The sequence below is a fragment of the Engystomops pustulosus genome, chromosome 1 (assembly GCF_040894005.1).
Source record: "Engystomops pustulosus chromosome 1, aEngPut4.maternal, whole genome shotgun sequence".
Lineage (NCBI taxonomy): Eukaryota > Metazoa > Chordata > Amphibia > Anura > Leptodactylidae > Engystomops > Engystomops pustulosus.
The window spans coordinates 53,162,136-53,183,787 of NC_092411.1; the positions used below are offsets into that span (position 1 = coordinate 53,162,136).

General features: G+C 39.8%; 1 protein-coding gene across 1 annotated transcript in view; it reads left to right on the plus strand.

The window, feature by feature from the left end:
• Positions 1–3,335: 3,335 nt before the first annotated feature.
• Positions 3,336–21,652, plus strand: part of WDR36 (WD repeat domain 36) — a 29,176-nt gene continuing 10,859 nt past the window's right edge. Inside the window, exons 1-13 of the mRNA XM_072140557.1 lie at positions 3,336–3,743; positions 4,924–4,951; positions 5,996–6,096; positions 7,273–7,390; positions 7,512–7,644; positions 8,531–8,585; positions 10,099–10,231; positions 10,587–10,762; positions 12,348–12,468; positions 12,834–12,899; positions 13,887–13,970; positions 14,903–15,048; positions 18,664–18,778. Of these exons, the coding sequence (XP_071996658.1) occupies positions 3,585–3,743; positions 4,924–4,951; positions 5,996–6,096; positions 7,273–7,390; positions 7,512–7,644; positions 8,531–8,585; positions 10,099–10,231; positions 10,587–10,762; positions 12,348–12,468; positions 12,834–12,899; positions 13,887–13,970; positions 14,903–15,048; positions 18,664–18,778 (1,435 nt within the window). The 5' untranslated portion in view covers positions 3,336–3,584. The remainder of the gene's footprint in view (positions 3,744–4,923; positions 4,952–5,995; positions 6,097–7,272; positions 7,391–7,511; positions 7,645–8,530; positions 8,586–10,098; positions 10,232–10,586; positions 10,763–12,347; positions 12,469–12,833; positions 12,900–13,886; positions 13,971–14,902; positions 15,049–18,663; positions 18,779–21,652) is intronic.

Below are 21,652 nucleotides of genomic sequence, written 5' to 3' on the forward strand. Positions count from 1 at the left end.
ACACAGAGGCGTCTGGAAACGCTGGAGGAACACAGAGGCGTCTGGAAACGCTGGAGGAACACAGAGGCGTCTGGAAACGCTGGAGGAACACGGAGGCGTCTGGAAACGCTGGAGGAACACGGAGGCGTCTGGAAACGCTGGAGGAACACGGAGGCGTCTGGAAACGCTGGAGGAACACGGAGGCGTCTGGAAACGCTGGAGGAACACGGAGGCGTCTGGAAACGCTAGAGGAACACGGAGGCGTCTGGAAACGCTAGAGGAACACGGAGGCGTCTGGAAACGCTAGAGGAACATGGAGGTGTCTGGAAAAGCTGGAGGAACACAGAGGCGTCTGGAAACGCTGGAGGAACACGGAGGCGTCTGGAAACGCTAGAGGAACACGGAGGCGTCTGGAAACGCTAGAGGAACACGGAGACGTCTGGAAACGCTAGAGGAACACGGAGGCGCCTGGAAACGCTGGAAAACAGACCACTCCAGGAGCATATGGAAACGCTGGAGACAGGAGACTCGGAGGCGTCTGAAAACGCTGGAGGAACAGGGAGGCGTCTGGAAATGCTGGAGGAACAGGAGTGTCCGCTGTGGGAAGCGAGGTTTGGAAACCTTGGAAGATCCATAAAATGCTGAAGATCCGGACAGGAAGGAAGGTGCCAGATTATAAAGGCTGAGCCGGATTAGCCAGCGCCAATCAGGAGGACGCTGGCCCTTTAAGGCTGGGAGCGGGAAAATGCAGCCTCGGCAGATGCGGCCTAGTCAGGTAGTACAGCCAGGAGCCAGGAGAGGTGAGTCTGGACAGGGGAACGGGGACAGCCACACAGCGAAGCACCGGTGTATCCGCGATCCGCGACATGGATCGCTGGAGCACAGTGACAGTATGCTGTACATTTCTACAGTTTTTGTCCCTTTTGTACAATATACTGCCACTGTTGATTTTGATGGAATGTTATTTATTTATTGATTATAAATAATATATATATGGAATATTGTTTCATAGATCTGATGAAAGAGGTCGGGCACCTCCAAAACAACATCCCTATCAACAATACTTTCAAGTGTGGACTTCCTATTTCAAACACTGAAAAATATGCAATTTCTGATTCTGGTGCAAATCCAGTCCATCTCCTGGTTTTACTATAGGTGTGTCTCTCTTGCAAACTATGCCACCTCCCTCTCCCGTGCTGGGAGCATGGGAGAACAAGGTGAAATCACGCCTCTTGCGTAACATCATGGAGGTGTGCACAATCAGCGGAGGTGTGCACAATCAGCAGCCCGGAGCGCTGGACATCTTTTCTAAGTGATCTCAGTGTGTCAAGACTAGCGGCGGACAGCGCTAGGATCAAGATGAAGAGGAGCCAAGGTGAGTATTTCTAGGTTTTTGGGGGTTTTTTGAGTGGTTGATTTCCTTTATATAACCCAAGGGAAGGATTTTCAATCTATCTCCCCCAGAATGGGAGGTTATGCATGAATATATCCGGGAGTCTCCAGAATAGATCACCACAGGGCCCACAACTTGGCCCACAATTTGCATCAGAGAAGAGAACAAGTGGAAGACTGCATTCAATACCCCAGAAGAACACTTTGAAAATCTTGTAACACCCTTTGGGTTGTGCAATGCACCTAGTTACCATTTTTTTCCAAGACTTGGCTACTTATATTGAACAAGTCAGAAGTTTTCTCTCAAAACTACATAAAAATGTATTGTTTCCTAAACCGTTTAGCTGTCTGCCCAAAAGAATACTTTTCTGAGTTACATTATCACCCCTTAATCTTTTTGCATAGCTCCACTCAAGGGTTGTTTTTGGGTTCGTAATGGGGTTTAGTATTTTTCTCAAATCATTACTAACACAGAGTTACATAGTTTAGGGGAAGTGAGGGCCCAATTGTTTCTTTTTCTTTCATTTTTGATTTTATCAAGTTGATCATGCTTACAGTAAGATTGGAAATAAACAAAGGTTACAGAAAGTTGCACATGAGGGTGTTGATTATATGTGATTTACAGTACAGGCAGTCCCCGGGTTACATACAAGATAGGCTCCAGAGGTTTGTTCTTAAGTTGAATTTGTATGTAAGTCGAAAATGTATGTTTTATAATTGAAGTTCTAGATACATTTTATTTTTTGCCCCAGTGACAATTGGAGTTTTAACATTTTTTGCTGTAATGGGACCAAGGATTATCAAAAAAGCTTCATTACAGACTCTTTACAGCTGATCATTGCAGTCTGAGACTATAGTGAGGCATCTAGAGAGCTTCACCAGAGGTCACAGTGGGCAGAGGGGTCCGTCTGTAACTATGGGTCGTCTGTAAGTCAGGTGTCCTTAAGCAGGGGACCGCCTGTATTCCCAAATAGAGCGATTACATGTATATCTGCAAATAAGTAAATAATGGTATGTCATCAGAGGGTCAGTTTCCAACAGTGCAGAGATGGGAAGCAGCAATGGGCACTATTAAACGTTTTTTGTTCTTAAACCCTAAAGCGTACTAATGCTTCTTTCATGCCTCAATGACCTAGTTCTTGTTGAATTTGTTGTTGTTTCACTGTTGGTACATTTATCAACACAAATACACTCTATTCCTAGCCTGTGATGGAATAGACTCAGTAACTCACAGGGGAACATGTATCACTCTTATTGCATTCTTTTGTATGTGAGACTTTTTAGGTGCAGAATCAAGCATCGTACCAAAGTTAGCTGCCATGGGGATTTAATAAAGCGTTACGTAGTTATCTTTGTAGCCCAAATGCTTGTTCAACTTGTGAGACTTTTGGGTTCCGAAATTGTCCCATTACTGCAACTAATAAGTCCCAAAACAGAGCATGCTAGACCTAGACTTACTTTTGCAGGTACTATTTGGGACTAAAATGTCAGACACCACAAAAAGTTGTAAAAGTGAGACTAAACAGGCAACTCATCACATGTATCACAAAGGGAAAAAACTTAAGATACATTGCAATGATTAAGTAGGCCAACTTTAAGGAAACTTGAAAAAGTGGCAGCTGAAAAACTATGATACATGTGCCCCATAGTCTACTAGGATACATGGAGAATGAGCCACTGTAGGTGATGGCGGCCACTAAGCCTATTGAATAAACAACATATTGAAGATGGATGTACCTACCATGATATGTGAAATATGTGTAATATGAATAATTTATATTGTGTTGTTTATTTTACCTAGTCTTATAATGTACTCTTCTGTTTTTTTTTTACCATCCTTCATGTTATTGCTTTGGTTGATTGTTGTAACAAACTATCACAAAATGTTCCTAAAAAATTCCAGTTTTGATAAATTACCATAAATTACATCTCTTCTTATATACAGTGCAGTGATACTACTGCTCTATACGGGCTGCAATGAAAATAATTGGGATGAATAAAGCATTGTAACCGCATAGCAGACACAGAAACACGGAACGAATGGCAGACAAACTACCGGAACCGGCGCAGCGTGGAACCCAAGCTCGGGGAAGTGTGAGGCGGAGGAGTTAGGGCGCTGCACTTTCACCCGGAAGTCACTGTGTTGTGGAGAAGGTCTCGGCCAGTGAACACGTGGTTGTCACGGTGTAGCCGGGTAGCTGCTCCGTTCACACATGGCGAATGAAAAGGGAGTGCGGGGAAGCGTTTTATTCGCCGGGTACCGATCCCTGGGCCTGTACAGTAACCACGTCCCTCATGTAGTGCGGTACCACAAGAAGCACAAGGAGTTCTACCTGGTCACCGCGGTGGGGAAGAGCTTCCTGACTTATAATGTGAGTATAATGTGCTGGTAGCGGTGTAACTAGTGATGTGTCATAAGCATTGCATGTGCTGGCAGCCTGTCCTCATGTGGTCACATACCTGCAGCACATCTGTATGAGGAGTCCATGGAGTGTGTGACCCTTACCTGCAGCTTCGTCTTGTATGGAGGCTCAGTGACACTTGTCAGGAGTGCACATAGAAGACCAAAGCTCAATCCCGAGGATGATTACAGTTTTTTTTCATGGCACACAGTTAATGAAAAATGAGAATTATGTGGTGAATATATAGGTCCAGACAGGATTCTGTTGTGTTACATCCAGTGCGGATTCCCACGTGGCGTTTTTGTCATGTTTTTAATTGCAAACTTGCAAACTCATATGCATTTCCCATGAAAATGCCATGTGAGAATCCGCCCTCAGGAGGGAAAGGCAATTGAGCAATAGTCGTAAAGAAAATCTGCCATCAAAATCAAGCATGATAAAGTAGGGACACTTACTTATTACCAGACACCATGACGGTGGTAATCTTGTTATATTTGTTATTCATGGCCTCTCTCCATCTAAACTCAACTTTTTAGAATTCTGCTAATGAGTCTGAGGGGCTCTGGGGGGTTTTCCAGAGCCCCTCCGTGATGTTTTCACTTGTAGTTATAATGAGCAGAGTAGGACTCCCCTGCACTTCAGGTCTCCACATGTTATGCTCATTGTAACAGCCTGTGACACCTACCAGTGCTCATCTGGCTCATTAGCACAATTTTAAAATTGATTTTAAAAAGAAACATGCCACGATTAACAAATATAAGATTACCACAGTCGTGGTACTTGGAGCGATGACTAAGTGTCCCTGGTTTCTCATGCTTTATTTTGTTGCTTATTACCTATGGACACTTGCTGTAATCTGCAGCATATTCTAATAGCGGTATAATCCAGAGGATTTATCTGCAAGGAAAATATGTGGCATGTTAATTTTTTGCTGCAGATCATTATGTGGAAATCAAACTTTGCAAAGCTAAGGACCTCCGCCCCATGGTGCGGCATTATATGACAATGCTGGTTTCTGATGCTGAAGTGGCTTTGGAATTACTGCAGGGTTTAATCCCTCAGCCATTACACTGTTTATGTAATTTACTATGATGCCTCTCAAATTAACTCTATTTTTTTTTTTTTTTTTTTTCAAATTTTTTTTTTTTAGGTTAACAAGCTTGGGCAAGTTGCTGTCAGTAAGTAAAGATTTTCTTTTATTCTATATGTTCTCAGTTTATAGACCTACAAACACAACACTAAGCCAATTTTAGCCAAAAGTACACAAAATCTTTATTACATTTCATAAAAAATTACATATTCCACAAAGGGGGAAGGGGGGATGGGGGATACAGGCGGATGGTGAGGATGTCACACAGGAACAATTAAAAACATAGGCGACTGGGAGAGTGATAAATGTTAAGACATCATATCACATGGGATTGGAGGTAATCATACAGTTCATACAAAGATATATGGCAACGAACATGCACAAAGTGCTAACAAAAATTGTTCAGGCTGAAATTGCAGCCTTTTAAATGCATAAAGTGCTCAGTGCATGTACAAATATTGCAATGTAAACATACCCATGTTTTAATTGTATCTGCCATCAGTTTACAAGTATTTCTTCTGATTTATATTTTCAGATAGTTATTTGGTTTTTCATCTTTCTTCTCAAATACTAACATTTGTGTACAACTCCGGGCTTTTCTCTTTGTACACATAGCTTGTACAGAACCTTCTCTACAAAGAGAGATCTGTTCTGTGGAAGGTTATGACTTCAATCTCCTTTCTATGATGTACTTGATGATTTACATACATGTTTGTGTTGTTTATCCATTGTATAATAGTTGTGTATTGATGCTTTAAAGGGAGTGGCCTCACATGGCAAAGTATGGGATGTTGACCATCTCATATTAGGACCGTAACGCCTGGAGCCACAGAGGATGGACTCCTAGCCAATATTCTTTTGAGAAAGGTCTTCAGCCTGTTTCCTGGCTCTAAATATTATCCTAGATTTTTTTTCCTTTGGCTCGCAGGTACAAATGGGAGCCATTCACTCACAGAATTATTTGACATGCAGCAAGCGTAAAGCATACAGTATAGGTTGCATTGTGATGTGATAGCTTCAGTGCTGCTATTGTACACTGCAGGGGTCAAGCTGTGATTTCTGTGAATGTCCCCAGCCTGTTGACTACAGAAATGAACCCATCTATTAATATAATTTTGTTGCTCAAATTTAGGCAATGCCCTTCCAGAAGAAATTACTTGTCTTGCTGCGGACCGCATGCTGGTGTTTGCATCTTATGGAAATCTCCTAAAAGCATTTGCTAGAAACAAAGAGGTTTGTTAATTTCTGTAGGACACTCTTGACAGAATTGTTCTGTTTTTACTATTCATTTACAAAGAACATAACGGCTTTTTTTTCCTGACACTGCACACCTGAATGGGAAAATTATTTTTAAATCTATTACATCTATTAGAGTCATTTCCTTTAATTGGTTTTCATTAAAGTACATTTACCATCAGTTTTAGTGTTCCTAATAAGAAGTTCCTGATGAACGATTCTTTTATTATAACTGAAACTACGTCAACCGAGCACCTCAGGGAGCCTCGTATTTTAATTTATGCACTCCCCCCATAGCTAGTGTTACAGGGGGAGGGGGGTGCGTAAATTAAAATATGAGGCTCCCTGATGCGCCTGATGACGTAGCTTGAGTGTTCACGGGTAATTTGCATAACTTTTATATCTCTGTAAACTGATGGTAGATGTCCTTTAAACATTTTGCTTGTTTTTTCTTGTGTAGAAGATCCTTACATTCAGTGTAGACTGTTGTTGTTTTACTTGCTGAGAAATGTGCTTTTCTGTCTTCTAAGGTTGGTAGAAACACTAATTTATGGCCAGACTGAAAACAATTCGGGTTCAGTGAGTGTTTCTAACCATTTAGGCATCTTGCCCAACTGTTTTTTCTCATGCAAGTCCATGGCCATCAGTCATCGCATTAAGCACAGATACATAGCAATTCAATAGATCTTTACACATACCATTTTTTTTTCCTTGCTGGACATCTCCATTGCGATGTTTCAAAAGTAGAACGTTTGATGAGTCAGACGGAAAAAAAAACTGCCCATTGAAGTCTATGGGGGCTTGAAAAAAAACTGACACAACTAGGATGCATCATAATACTGTCAATTTTTCCTGCGCATGTTTCAAGGAAGTAGCTGAGAGCAGAGAGAATTTGGCACAGGTGAAAGATTTGTGCTACAAAAAGTGCATTGTTGTATAACACTCAAACTCAACTCTGAATGAACTATAAAAAACAAACTATGACGAAAAAATCGGATCAAACTCGAACAATTTACGTTGAGCAAAGTCGTCCGATTCTCAACACAGTTTGTGTGCTAGAGGCCTTAGGAGAACACAGAATGAGAAGCCAAATCAAGCAAAACTGTAGAGAAATAAACAGTGGTTGTTACCCTGTAGGTTATTTTAATTTGCCTTTCTCTATTTTATTTTAAGATAATCCACACATACAAAGGTCATGAATCTGATATTCATCTGGTGTTGCCTTTTGGTGACCATGTAATATCTGTTGATACCAATAATACTGTCATTGTTTGGGATATCCTTTCTGCAGGTAAGATTCAAGCTTTCTATCTGCCTTAAATTAAAAAAAAAATTTATAAAATTCTGTGAGTGACAAAGTAAATACTTGGTTCAGATATATCAAGGTATAAATTTACAATTTTATTTTACAGAGGAATATTTACAGCTGAATTTTGACAAAGGCAATTTTGATATTTCGGCTGTAATGCATCCCAGCACATATATTAATAAAATTCTTCTTGGAAGTCAGCAAGGATCCCTTCAGTTGTGGAATATAAAATCCAAGTAAGTAGACTAAATGAAATCTGGAACAAATGTACTGCATTTTTTTTTTTTTTATATATATATATTAGTGATGTTTTGGATACAAATGGGTTTTGAAGTTCTCCTTAAGGGGAAAAAAAGGCATATAAAAATAAAACCTGTATATAACCAGGCTTATTTCACCCAATCATCATCTGTTACTGGAAAGTTGAGACCGCTCCATACACTTTAGGACAGAGGCCTAATACTTACCTCCCTTCGGTGCCCTGGTTCAGTGTGACCCCTCCCATCACTGCTAGCCACTCTATACAGAGGTTCAGCAGTGACACGGTATCTACAGCAAACACCTGCTGTCCACATTGGGTATAAGCAGCGGTTGGTGGTGCTCTGAACTGGAGAGGGGTTAATATAGTATGTTTAATATATATACCCCCATTGACCGATATGCAAAATGAAACCTGACCCTGCACAGCTTTTTTAAGACATTACACTTTGCTCCTGTACAGCTCCTCTCTTTCCCACTGATGTCAGCTCACCAGGCTGTGGGCTTTGTTAAGGAGCAGGAGGGAGGAGCTGTACAGGAGCACAAAGGTGGCGGCCAAGAGCTGAGGAGTGAGCAGCACAGACAAGAATTCTGTCCGGGTGCAGGGTAAGTTATAACACGCAATTATAACTTGCAATTCAGCTGTAATGGACTTTTGCAACCTGTCTTTAGTGAAAATGAGGTCCCTTGTGACAGGTTCCCTTTAAAGCTGTTTCTGAGGTCAAACCCAGGATTAGGTTGATAATCCATGTTTGGTTTTGGCTGCAAAAAATATTTACATATCTCATCAGATTTTGTATATATGTTATTTATGACAACGTAATTGTATGTAGTGTATATTAAGTGTCACATTTTCTTTCCCAGCAAACTTCTGTTTAGCTTTCCTGGTTGGCAGGCAGGAGTCACTGTGCTTCAGCAGGTACAATTTTTTTTTTCAAGATATTTGTTATTCTCTTTGTAGCTTTTATCAATCTATTATGTGCTACTTAATAATTTTAAAAACCAGTTCCTTACTGCTATACCTTACGTCGGCTGTCAGCTATATTACACATGACACCTGGCGGTAGCTAGCGCAGTCAGTGCCGACGCCCCAAGGTGCTTCCAGTGGGCACCACCATCTTGGACCGATCCAGGACTTCTTGGCAGGGAGCAGGTCAGCTTTAGTCGTGGATATTACTCGAATGGAGGGGAACTCAATTGTGAAAGTAAGATTTATGGAATGTACTATGCAGAGCCTAATGGCATCTATCACCAGTGAAATTCGGCCTTCTGGTGACCGGTTCCCTTTAACCCCTTAATGAACGCCGTATTGGGTTTTTACAGCGGTCATTGGGTGTACTTATTGTGATGTGACGCCTCTCTACGGGACCCCATCGGAAGAAGATAGCTGAACCTAGTTCTTGCTGCTATAGGTACTGGGCTGTGTTATTAGCCCAGTACCCCAGGCCCAGCACTAACACTCTATATCAGAAGATGCCCACATGTTTAACCCATTAGACACTGCAAGCCCGTAGCACCGTTCCCCGGGTACCAATGATATTAGATGCGTCCAGAGGTGCTCTGAAAGACCTCTGGTCTGCCTGTAGTATCTTTCTTTTAGGCTATTTTAAATATACTGCACAGAAAGGTTTATTAAAAGTTCATCAGTAAGACATATGCAACCCAAGATTGTGCTATTAAAAACTATATTTCTTCCTGAAAAAATCAAGATGACTGGAAAAATGACAGTGTCCTTTGCATAAACTGCTTCTTCCTGGTGGTAGATGCCATTTAAGAAGCCATAGTTTATTAGACCTTATGCGTTTGTAGATCTTAACTCCTATAAATGGTTACATCTCAGGGGGAGTTCACATGTGGCGTTTGCTTTACGTTCGCAAACGCCTGAGGGCTGTGTTCACCTGATTGTGCATGTGTTTCACTTTAAACGCAGATGCGATTTGGCCAAACCCATGGCCGTTTAGTTTGTTTTTAAATGCCATGTGTGTACGCCCTCACAGGAGGCTTCATTCTTTACTTCCCGTGGATAGAAACCTGTCCATGGTCATGTGATGTCAGGCAGGTGCACGGCTCGTTGTGTGACAAATTGTGAACAATGACAGCAAGCAGAGATCTAGAAAACTGAGGGAAATTGCAGAACTTGTCATTACATGAACAATAATATTTTTTTGCATTCCAAGGTTCTGCGGCAGCAATGGGTGTATGATATTTTCAAGAATACCCTCTCAATGGCTTCTGTATTAAGCTACATGTGTGCACCCATAATCCTATATTTTGAGTATCAAGACCAATTCACATTTTAATTATTTCATCTTTGAAATGGCTCAAAATAATTTATGAAATTCTGGAGCTCAAACGACTAATCCTAGAAATATAGTATAGCTTTTTTCTCAACTTCTTCTTTTTTTTTTTTTTTTTTTTTTTTTTTTTTTCAGGCTCCAGCGGTTGATGTTGTGGCAATTGGTTTGGCAAATGGTAAAATTGTTGTGCACAACATTAAGTTTGATGAAACTTTAATGACCTTTCAGCAAGATTGGGGTCCTATTACTGCAATATCCTTTCGCACAGGTCAGTTCACACATTTTAACCTCATTCTTTATTGACCCCTTAACGTGTTTTGAGATACCATGTTAAGGATGTCACAGGCTGAGCCCTCTTCATACATGGTGGGTGTTGGCTGTATTATGCAGCAAACACCCATCGCTCACACCCGATGCAACCACTGATCACAGGTGTTAACCATTTACCTGCACTGTCAGCAATTTTTAGCCATCCCATATTATAGATTGTTGCCGCAGGATACATTCTCTACCCACAGTGATCAGTGGGGCCAGGGGGTCACATCAGTACAAAAACTTAATGATTTTACTTAGCATCTACAATTTTAAATGCTGAAAGTTTGTTTGTGGCTTTTGTTCTTTAGATGGACATCCAATAATGGCAGCTGGAAGTCCCATTGGCCACATTGGGCTGTGGGATCTTGAAGAAAAGAAGCTGATGAGCCAGATGAGGGAAGCTCATTCAACTGCTATTGCTGGCTTAACATTTGTTCATGGGGAACCTCTTCTCATAACCAATGCTGCTGATAATGCCATACGGGTAATTTACCTTTCTCCATTTATCTGAGTCCGGTTATATCCATTTTAATTGTGAACAAGATGTAATTTTAAAATCTTTATGATTATAACAACTGGCCCTTATGTCCCCTGCCACAAACATCTGAAAGGTAACCATTACCAAAGGTAAACCTTTACCTTACATTTGTTGTAGATATCAAAAATAATCCTATATTAGAGTCCACCTAACATGTAAATGGGGGTCCTGTGATCCCAGTTTAGCTATACAAGGTTGCCATTGGCTGCAAATATCTGAAGTCTTTAACGAAAATGTGACATGATAAACCAGGGACACTTACTCATAGATCCAGGCACTGATAATCTTCTTATCTGTTTTCTATGGCCTCCTTCCTTCTAAAATCCAATTCTAAAATTACGCTAATGAGCCTGAAGGGCTATGGACGTGTTACAGGAGCCCTCTGTGCTCTGGCTTCAGAAGCTGTTACACTGAAGTAGCGCACGTCAGTCTCGCCCTTCCCCCTGCACTTTCTGTAATCTAGGCAGCAGTGAGCACACAGTGAGACCAGGAAGTGCTTCTTCAGCATGTAACAGCCTGTGAATTTACAGCAAGTAGGGGGGCTCTGTTATCCCACTCCTAAGCCCTTTTGGCTCATTGGCATAATGTTAAAAGTTCATTTTCGAAGGAACGAGGCCATGGATAACAAATATTAGAGTAAGTGCCTTGTAATTCTCACTAATTGAAGGAACAAGTCAAGTATGTTTTCTGCCACTCCATTCAATACTATCAGTTTATGGAAATTTCTTGACAATCAACTTGCTGCTCCATCAGTTAGGTCAGTTGTATACAAGTACATTTGCTCCATGGGGGAGATTTATCACTCTCTTCTACACCAGTTTTCTGCAATTTTATGATTTTAATAGTGAATATTCTACCACATCATCTGGGTGTGGATGGATCGTGGAGGGCATGGGGTGCCTGTGCTCTTTTGAAAAATCAAACCTTTGCTGTTTTTACGCAATACTGCGCTAGGTCGGATCTGGCATATGTTTGTTTGCCAGCCGCACCATGCAGCAGATACATCGAAAGACCTAAGCAGGAGAGGCGGCGTATGATAAATTCTCCCTCCATGTGTCTGTGGGATTCACGGAACTGCTGAACTGGCATGCTGTATTTAGTTCAGCAGGTCTACGTTTGGGCCAGTAAATCCCACTGACACTGAGCATATTTGACAGAACACACTCACTTGTGTACCACCAGCCTTAGAAAGAATGGATCCCTTCTTGAACTTGAGGTTCCAGTAGTTGGGTCCCCACTGATAACTTATCTTGTAGATGAGGGATAACAATCAAACTTGGTACAACCCCTTTAATTCATCGTCCTCTTTTTGTATCTATGTTTGTAGAAGTTTCAGAAACCGCAGTGTTTGGGGAGTTTTTACTTTTTGCTGTCAGCCCTTTTTTCATACTTGTGGCTTCTATCTGCTATGTATTTTTTTTCACATATTGTCATGTATTTGTTTAGTTGTAGTATTCATAAACCGTTCATACAGGGCTAATACATGTGTAACTGCTGAAAAATAAAGTTCACAGAACTTTCCATTTATCAGGTATGGATCTTTGATGGCCCTGGAGGTCAAGGTCGTTTGCTGAGGTTCCGTCTTGGTCACAGTGCTCCACCCACTTTTGTACGGTACCATGGTCAGGATGGAAAACATATCCTTAGTGCAGGTAATAGGTGATTAGTTTATATTTAATGCTTTTATGTAACATTTTCACATTGAGGGCTCATGTACACTAACGGGCACACGTTGGTCACGCTAGACAGGAGGAGGAGTGAGAACTGCTCACCCCTCCTCTCTCCATAGAGAATAGAGCCGCACGGCCGTTCTTACAGCCAAAGATAAAGCATGCTCTATTTTATTTTATTTTTTTTTTTGCGGCCTCTGTATAGTACGGGGAGCACACGTTGTGCTCACCGCACCTAGCCCGGGCGCCAAAGACAACTATGGGGGACATATATGCGGCCATAAATTTGCAGTTTAGTGTTGAACATTTTGGGATTTCATTTTTTTTTCTTTGCCTCTTTTCTGCAGGGCAGGATGGAGCCATTCATTACTTTTCAACAATTCATGACAGATACAGTAAAAGCCTTGGTCATGGTAAGTTAATGGTAACCATATGTGTTTTTATAGGATTTGTAGTGCTTCCAAGTGGTGGAGGTACTCTGGGTTGGGACATACCACAAACCTTACAGGATGCAGACAGTTTGGGACTTTTTTATTTTAGGGGTTTTTAGGACTCCAATTTCAAAAGCCATATTTAAAAAAAAAAAAAAAGCGAAAAATATTCTGTGTATGTGGGTATTTGTGGGTTTGTTTGTTTTTTTACATTTAGGGCTAACTGAATTGTATTATACCTTTCTGAAGGGGATGGGAAAATAAACACATTTTATTTTGTAATTTTATTATCTGCATAGATTATCCTATGAAAATTATAATATTACCTTCATCCTACAGATCCGTAGATTCTGACAATACCTTTTTATATATTTATATTACCTATTGTAATGCATATTGTAAAATGAATAAATAGTGTATGTTTGCCAATCTTCTAAAAAGGAAATCTACCCCAATTTTATTAACCATTCATTTTAATATGGGATATGTTTCTTAGAAGTTTTAAAAGAGATATTACTTATAAGATTAACTTTCATTTTAATAAAGTTATAAGTTCTAAAAAGTTCTTCTAAAAGCCTTTCCCCATATTCACGCTTCTGGGACCTACCAAGCAGCATAAATAGTTTAATTTATAAAAAATTAAAACCCTGCAGTAGATTTTCTTTAAAATTGTAACTTTATTTTCCTGGCTGACAGTGCTAGTTGAGGTCTGTATTTTTCATTGGCGCCGTTTGGGACTGAGCAACTTTTTTTATTTTTTGAGATATAAGCAATATTCATTTGCGCACCTTTTTAGGCATTATTTTTAATTCATCCATTCAGTGAGTTAAATAATGAAATACCATAAACTAAGGTACAATATACTGGCCACTGTCTGTGATAAAACCGACCTCCCTAACAATATTCACCAGCATAGCACATATTTTCGTCACATTGCTAATATTGGAATATGTGGCTTTCTTTTCACAGGATCCATCAATAAAGCCAAAGCTAAAAAAGTTGGACTTCGCTGCAGTTACCTTAGGCTGCCTCCTGTTGTATGCTTTGCATCTGGTATGTTTTGGATTACAATTACACTGGTGTACTTTTGATGATATTTTGTCCAGCAAATATTAAGTATATGGGAAATATGAAAACTGCTTATTATATTGTTGGAAATGTTCATAAACTTATCATAAACTGATATTCAAGCTAACGGAAGCCTTGCAGTCATACTATACTAGAGAACATTTTTTTTAAATAACAATTTTTTTTTAACCAGTATAAACAAAAATATACATAGATAGCATTAATACATTTGTATGCTATGATAGCAGTAAGTAACAGAAGAAAACTGGTAAGAACATAAAGAAAAACAAAAGAGAAGTGAGATGTGAAACACAATAGTGTTATAAATTTTGTAATATATTATGGTAATACTTCTTACTTATTGTGTATGGAAGCATACTTTAACCAGTCATTCCAGTTTTTTGAGAAGTTTGATTTGGTGCCCTTATGATTTGCTAGTAAGGTAGTTAATATTTACAACAGCGAGAATTTGGTGAATAGAAGGAAGTGATGTGGAGTTCCAATTCTTAGCTATTAGATTTCATGAGACGTTTAATATATGAGATACTGTGGTTAAATGAGTAATAGGAACATTTTCTAGTCCCAAAGATATTAGGGCTACTTCTGGTCCACAAGGAATATAATAAGGGATAATTTCTATATTTTTTTTGCTTGAATTTCATCCCGAAGGAATACATGTAATAACAAGCATTTTTAACATAATTTTGAACTTTCATTTTATCTGGTTGTGTTAAAAATGGCAAAATTGAAAGGAAATAAAGGTTAAAAAAGACCACCAAAAAGAACTGGGACCACTTTCATACCCCTGGGATGTGACATTTATACCCTAAACTGTGGATGGGAACATGTCTTTAATGATGAAACTTCTTTTATGTTGTTTACTTACAATGGGTACTTACCGCTCTTGTATTTGGCAGAGACGGCACGGCAGAATGACTGGGATGGGATTATTGCATGTCACCAACGCAAGTCATACTGTACTACCTGGAATTTTGTTCGGTCTACCATGGGAGCTCATAAGCTAAAGCCACCAAATCTAAAAACAAAAGGCACCTATGCTACAGTAAGTAGGGTTCATGGTCTACAATACTTTAGATTGGTGTAAAACATTAGAAAAATTAGTGTGTTTACCTGTTATTCTATGACAGGGATAGCATGCCCAGGCTGCTTTCAGCCAAATGTTTGCCCGGTCATGGCGTGGTGTCTGGCTACAAACACGGTGAAAGATAGAGCATTCCCTATCTTTTTTCCCCTGCACAGTACTGGGGCACATTGTGTGCACTGCACCATTTCAGTAGAGTGAGGGGGGGAAAGGGGAGATTCTTGAAATCGCATGAGGTTATTGCCTTTAACGCCTCCAAGATATCATTCACATCAAGCTCAAGTTCATGGGCAAAGGTCCACATTCCTGAAAGTATCCTTGGAAGCTAGCGATAAAAACCTTCAGACATCGAATAGATCGCCTGTACAAAGTTTAAAAACCTTCTTTATTCAATATGGTCACAAATGAGTTTTCTAAAATATGCGCATCATATCAAAAATTACCAACAACACCAAAGCACACTGGCCAACCTAGGTTTCCGTTATTCCAGCTTCATCCTGGGCATGGTGCTGGTTTCACAAAGGTAAGTTTATACAGTCATATGAAAAAGTTAGGGCACCCCTATTAATCTTGATCATTTTAAAAAATGCTCTAAAAAGTGATTTTATAAAGTTAGGTACTCTAAAATAAGACCACTAAAAAGAATAATCCTTCTCGCAAAAAATAAGCCATTAACCAGATTTGACAGCCGAAAAAAAAAAAAGCTGTGCATATGAAAGTCGGTGATGCTAAAATTAACATTTTTGCTAAATTACTTTTTAATCTCACCAAAAAATTGAAAAACACAACATCTAAAGTATATTACGTATAATACAAAACAATCTTTATTGAGAAAAAATAGTGCATCACAATGCACCAGCAGCAATACAATATAAAAACAACAGAGAGTGCCACATAATATAAAGTTGATAAAACCAATGGAACAAATAGAAACTGGTAAGTGTAGCCTACTAACAGTCACAACCGAAGTAGGAATTGTAAACAGAGGAAGAACATCCCTCACATAAGAGCAGTAATGTTACCTATACCAGTAGGAAGGCACACGCTGTACACCTTCAGATCCCTTCCCCTTCCTTCCATTAGGGAAAATTAGGATTTCAGGGGGACCTCTGAGACAATTCAAAGTTCTCCCCCTCTCCCTGCCCCTACGTTTTTCAATCAATTTGACTATACTTACCTCTTGCTGTCCTTTGGTGTCTCCCTCTCCACTTTGCTCCTTGGTTTTCTTTATCGATTTAATACCCACCTTGGAGAATCGCAACGCTTAGTACCTGCCCAGCAGCTGCTTGCATCATTGGACAGGCGTGTTGGGGGATTACTTAAGCTTGAGAACCACCAGGACATGGAAATAACACTCTAGTATCAAAGGTTATGTGTATTGGATTATATTAAAAGTTAAGTTTTAAATTGTCTTCTCACCCTCACCCTGTGTACTTACTAGTTTGATTAAGATTGGTGAAGGGGGCAGGAGGTCTATTCTATCCTCCCCAGTATACTACCTCATAACATTCTAGTAAAATATGTGGAATCTTAAAAAACCATGCCAACTTAAAGCAGACATTTGGGAAATAGAAGTTATGAATTTATTTGGGTGCCATCACTATCTGCATCAAAAGTAGAGAATTTAGAACTTTGAAAATAAATAATTTTTCCAAATTTTTTCCAAATTTTTTTTTTTCCATAACAAAACACAAAAGATTTCATCCAAATTTTTAAACTAATTTGAAGTACAATTTGTCACGAGAAAACAATTTCAAAATCCCCTGGATATCTTATATGATTCCGAAGCTATAACCACGGTTTCCGCTGGAGATCTGCTGTCTCCGGTAGCGGGGACCTATGTAAGTAGGGTCTGCTGCCATCCTGCACCTGAAGGGACCCCCTTCCCCGCTCACCTCTCCTCGGCCTCCGCTCTGCCACGCCCCCGACCCTGCGCCTTATAGTCCAGTGCGCCTTATATATGGAATTATATATATATGGACTACTAATGCGCCTTATAGTCCGGTGCGCCTAATGGCCCGGAAAATACGGTAGGTTTTATGTTTTCATACATTTACAAAAATGAAAACCTCCTGTACAAAAATTATTTTTTTGATTTTGCCAACTTCTGGCGCTAATAACTTTTTTATACTTTGGTGTACTGAGCTGTGGATGGTGTCATTTTTTGCGAAATTTTGCGAAAAAATGATATCATTTTGATCACTTTTTATCTTTTTTTTTTTTTTTTTTTTTTTTAATTTTTCAAAATGGCAAAAAAGTGTCATTTTCGACTTTGGGCGCTATTTTCCGTTACGGGGTTAAACGCATTGAAAAACCGTTTTCATATTTTGATAGATCGGGCATTTTCGGACGCGTCGATACCTGATGTGTTTATGATTTTTACTGTTTATTTATATTTATGTCAGTTCTAGGGAAAGGGGGATGATTTGAAATTTTAGTTTTTTTTTTTTTTTTTTTTATTCTAATTTTTTTTTTAAACTTTTTTTTTTATTTTTATTTATACTATTTTTCAGACTCCCTAGGGTACTTTAACCCTAGGTTGTCTGATTGATCCTATCATATACTGCCATACTACAGTATGGCAGTATATTGGGATTTTCCTCATTCATTACAATGTGCTTAAAACGAAATAGCCTCGGGTCTTTGGAAGACCCGAGGCTACCATGGAGACGGTTCGCCGCCCCCGATGACGTCACGGGGAGCGGCGATCCCAGGTAAGATGGCGGCGCCCATGCGCCACTATCTTTTTGAGGCTGCCGGCAGCCCACGCTGTGAAAACACCCGCGATCAGTGCTAGCAGCAAAGACTTACCGGCTATGGAGAGGGCTGGGCCCGTGAGCCCTCTCCATGCAGCGCGACCCGACCGCCGCCGTGAATACGCGGCGAGCGGTCGGGATTACCGGTGTATAAGACGACCCCAGAGAAGACAGAAGATTTTTCTGTCTTCAAAAGTCGTCTTATACGCCAGAATATACGGTACATATTTTACATGCACATAAACCTACAATAAACCTCATTTCAATCCTGAAATATTACTGTGTCCATCAATTATTAGTTATATCAGACTGAAATAGCTTTTGCAGAAACCCAAATTTTGATAACTAAAAATGATTAAGATTAATAGGGTTGCCCAAACTTTTTAATATGACTGTATATGTGCCATACACTATATACTGCAAATACATTATCTATGCATGTTCATTTCTCATTCATTCCTACTAGATTGTCATGAACCTTCACCTATGAACGATGTGAGTGATATCTTGGAGGTATTAAAGGCATAGATGTGTTGTAATAAGGATCCCCACTTTTTCCACTAATCCATGGAGTGAGTTCTGTCCTAGAGCATTACTCATTTTATGAGTTATCTACATGGTGTATGGAGTATCATTAGTATACTACGTATATTTTAGGTCAAATGGAAATTAGCCTACCGCTTCTGCCCCTCCCAAATGAACTTTTAATATAAAGGAATACTGTGAATATTGTATATTTTATAGCATGGCTTTTGCAGTCATGGATTGACTCTGCATACTTGGTGCAGTACTTACATCTTTCCATTATCTTACTTGGCAGGCTGTGGACATCACAAGCTGTGGTAACTTTGTTGTAATCGGATTGTCGGCTGGTAATGTGGATGTATATAACATTCAGTCTGGGATTCACAGAGGCAGTTATGGTGAAGATACAGGTAAGTGTTTTTGATTTTAGGTAAAATAAATATATTGTGTGCCGTATACAACGGCAGGCTCACCTGTTGCTTATTAATTTCTTACAATTTCTAGCGGTTATATTCTTTTTAAAAGGGTTGCCCCATCGTAGCAAGTTAGGCTCTATCCACAGATAGATGTCCACTGTACCCCTGTCGCACCCCAAGATGACCGGAGCAGCCAGTCGCGTATCCACGCGCTGCCCGATTCTCCGCTATGGAGCTGAACTAGATAGATTAGTTCTGTCCTCTGGTCATCTCTGGGTGCGACGGGTACATCATTAAGCTCCCCACCGATCAGCAAGTTAGGCCTTGATCTGTGAATAGGGCCTTACTTGCTACGACAAGGCAGCCCCTTTAAAGGTAATCTACCATCAAACTCAAGGGTGATAAACCAGGGCACCTACTCATAAATCCAGGATTTCTCATAAAAGGCGTAATGTCCAGGGAGATTCATGAAATCGCAACACGTCTATGCCTTTAATACTTTCCAGATATCATTCACGTCAAGCTCCACCTATGTTCATTGGCAGTTGCACGTTCCTGTGAGTTTTCTTGGAATAAAAACATGCAGACATTGTATAGTTCGCCAGTATAAAGTTTAAAAAGCTTCTGGCACTGGTGTCTGAGTTTTGGAGTTATGCAGATCTCGGACGTCCTGTCCCTGACTTCACATGAGGCTTTGATTCACAAATATGTTTCATTCCCTTTCAAATCTATGTAATCTCGTTTATCTATGTCATCACGTTTATTTATGCTGCACTGTAATGGGCAGAGAGCCGGGTGTACATGTGAGCATAAGAACTTTCTATAACTAAAACACCATAAGAAAATGCATGTCCTGTATGTGCCTAATGCCGAAGCTTCCAGAATAAGTTTGAACGCTGCAACAAAATCATCTGTAAGGAGCCACTGGGATGGTGAAAAGTTGCATGGACCATAAAGTTGTCTATGAAGAGCCGGGCATAATGATACTCTTTACACTGCAACATTAACTGCCACAATCTGGAATGATAACAAATCGGTTTAACCCCTAGGCGCACCAGGACGTTATAGTACGTCCCCGGGGCTAGATGCTTAGCGCACGGGGACGTTCTATAACGTCCTGCTTCTGGCACCGGCTCACGAACGGAGCCGGTACCAGAAGCAGCGGCTGTCAGCTGTCTAGTACAGCTGACAGCCTGCGCTAACACCCGCGATCGGAGCCGGCTCCGATCGCGGGTGTTAACCCCTTACACGCCGCGGTCAAACATGACCGCGGCGTGTAAGGGTGTAAGCGCTGTGGATCGGATCCCCCGTGCCGCTTACCGGGGGATCCGATCCTCTGCCGGGCAGCTCCGAGGACTGGCATGTGCCCCGGAGCTGCCCGGTCTCCATGGCAGCCAGACCCCTTCCGGGTCTGGCTGTAAACTGTCTGAGCATGCGCAAGCTTGCTCAGACAGTTTACACTGCTCTACAATAAAATAGTATTGTAGAGCAGTGTATTGAACTTAAACCAGTGATCAGAGCATCACTGGTTTAAGTTCAAGTATGTATAAGTAAAAATATGCAAAAACAGTTAACACTACACATTATAATAAATAAAAAATTAATACATAAAAATATAAGCCCCTAAAATGTCACTTTCCCATAAAAAAACTTAATAAAGTATAAAAAACATAAAAACACAAAAAAACCCCGCATATTTGGTATTGCCGCGTCCGTAACAATCTGCATAATAAAACAGAATTGTTACTGGACCCGCACGGTAAACGCCGGAGGAAAAAAACGCAAAAAACGTTCCGAAAAAAGATAATTTTTAATTAATACCCTATAAAAAATGCTCTAAAAAGTGATTTAAAAAATGTTATGCACTCCAAAATAAGCCCACTAAAAAGAACAACTGTTCTCGCAAAAAATAAGCCCCTAACAAGATTTATCTGCCAAAAAATAAAAAAGTTATGCATATAAAAAGATGGTGATGCTAAAATGAATAAGATTTTCTCCAAATTAGTTTTTATTCAGTACAATTGAATAAAATACACAAAACCCCCACATATTTGGTATCCCTGCGTCCGTAACAATCTGTATAATAAAACAGAATCGTTATTAGATCCGCAAAGTGAACCCCGTAAAAAACAACCTAAAAAAACTCTCTCTGATAAAGATGATTTTTTATTAATGCCCTTTAAAAATGCTCTAAAAAAGTGATTTTAAAAAGTTACGCAATCTAAAATAAGACCACTAAAAAGAGCTATCATTCTTGCAAAAAATAAGCCCTTAAACAGATTTTTGAGGTGAAAAATAAAAAAGTTATGCATATGTAAGTCGGTAATGCTAAAATTAACAACAATTTTGCCAAATTACTTTTTATTCAGTAAAAATGGGAAAAAATAAAAAAATATATATAAATGAAGTATTTTCATAAATGTGGCGACCCAAAGAATAAAAATAATATACTATTTTCATGGTATGGTTAACGGCCAAAAAAAAAAACACATAAAAATTTTCCTAAAAATTGATGATTTTCATTTCCTCCACCAACAAAGAGTTAATTAAATCTCACCAATTAGCTATAGATGCCCCAAAATTATGTATTAGAAAAGTGCATCTCATGTGGCAAAAGAAATAAGCCCCTATAGGTCCTCATTAAAAAAAAGAAAAAAATTATAGCCTGTACAATGTGACAGCAAATCTGCTCCGGATGGCGCCTCCTTCCCTTCTATGCCCGGCCGTGCGCCCATACAGCAGGTTACCACCACATGTAGGGTATCGGTGTACTCGGGAGAAATTGCGTATCAAACTTTGTGGAGCCTTTTTTCATTTTATCCATTACAAATGTTTAATTTTCCACCCAAAATGAGTGTATTGTGAAAA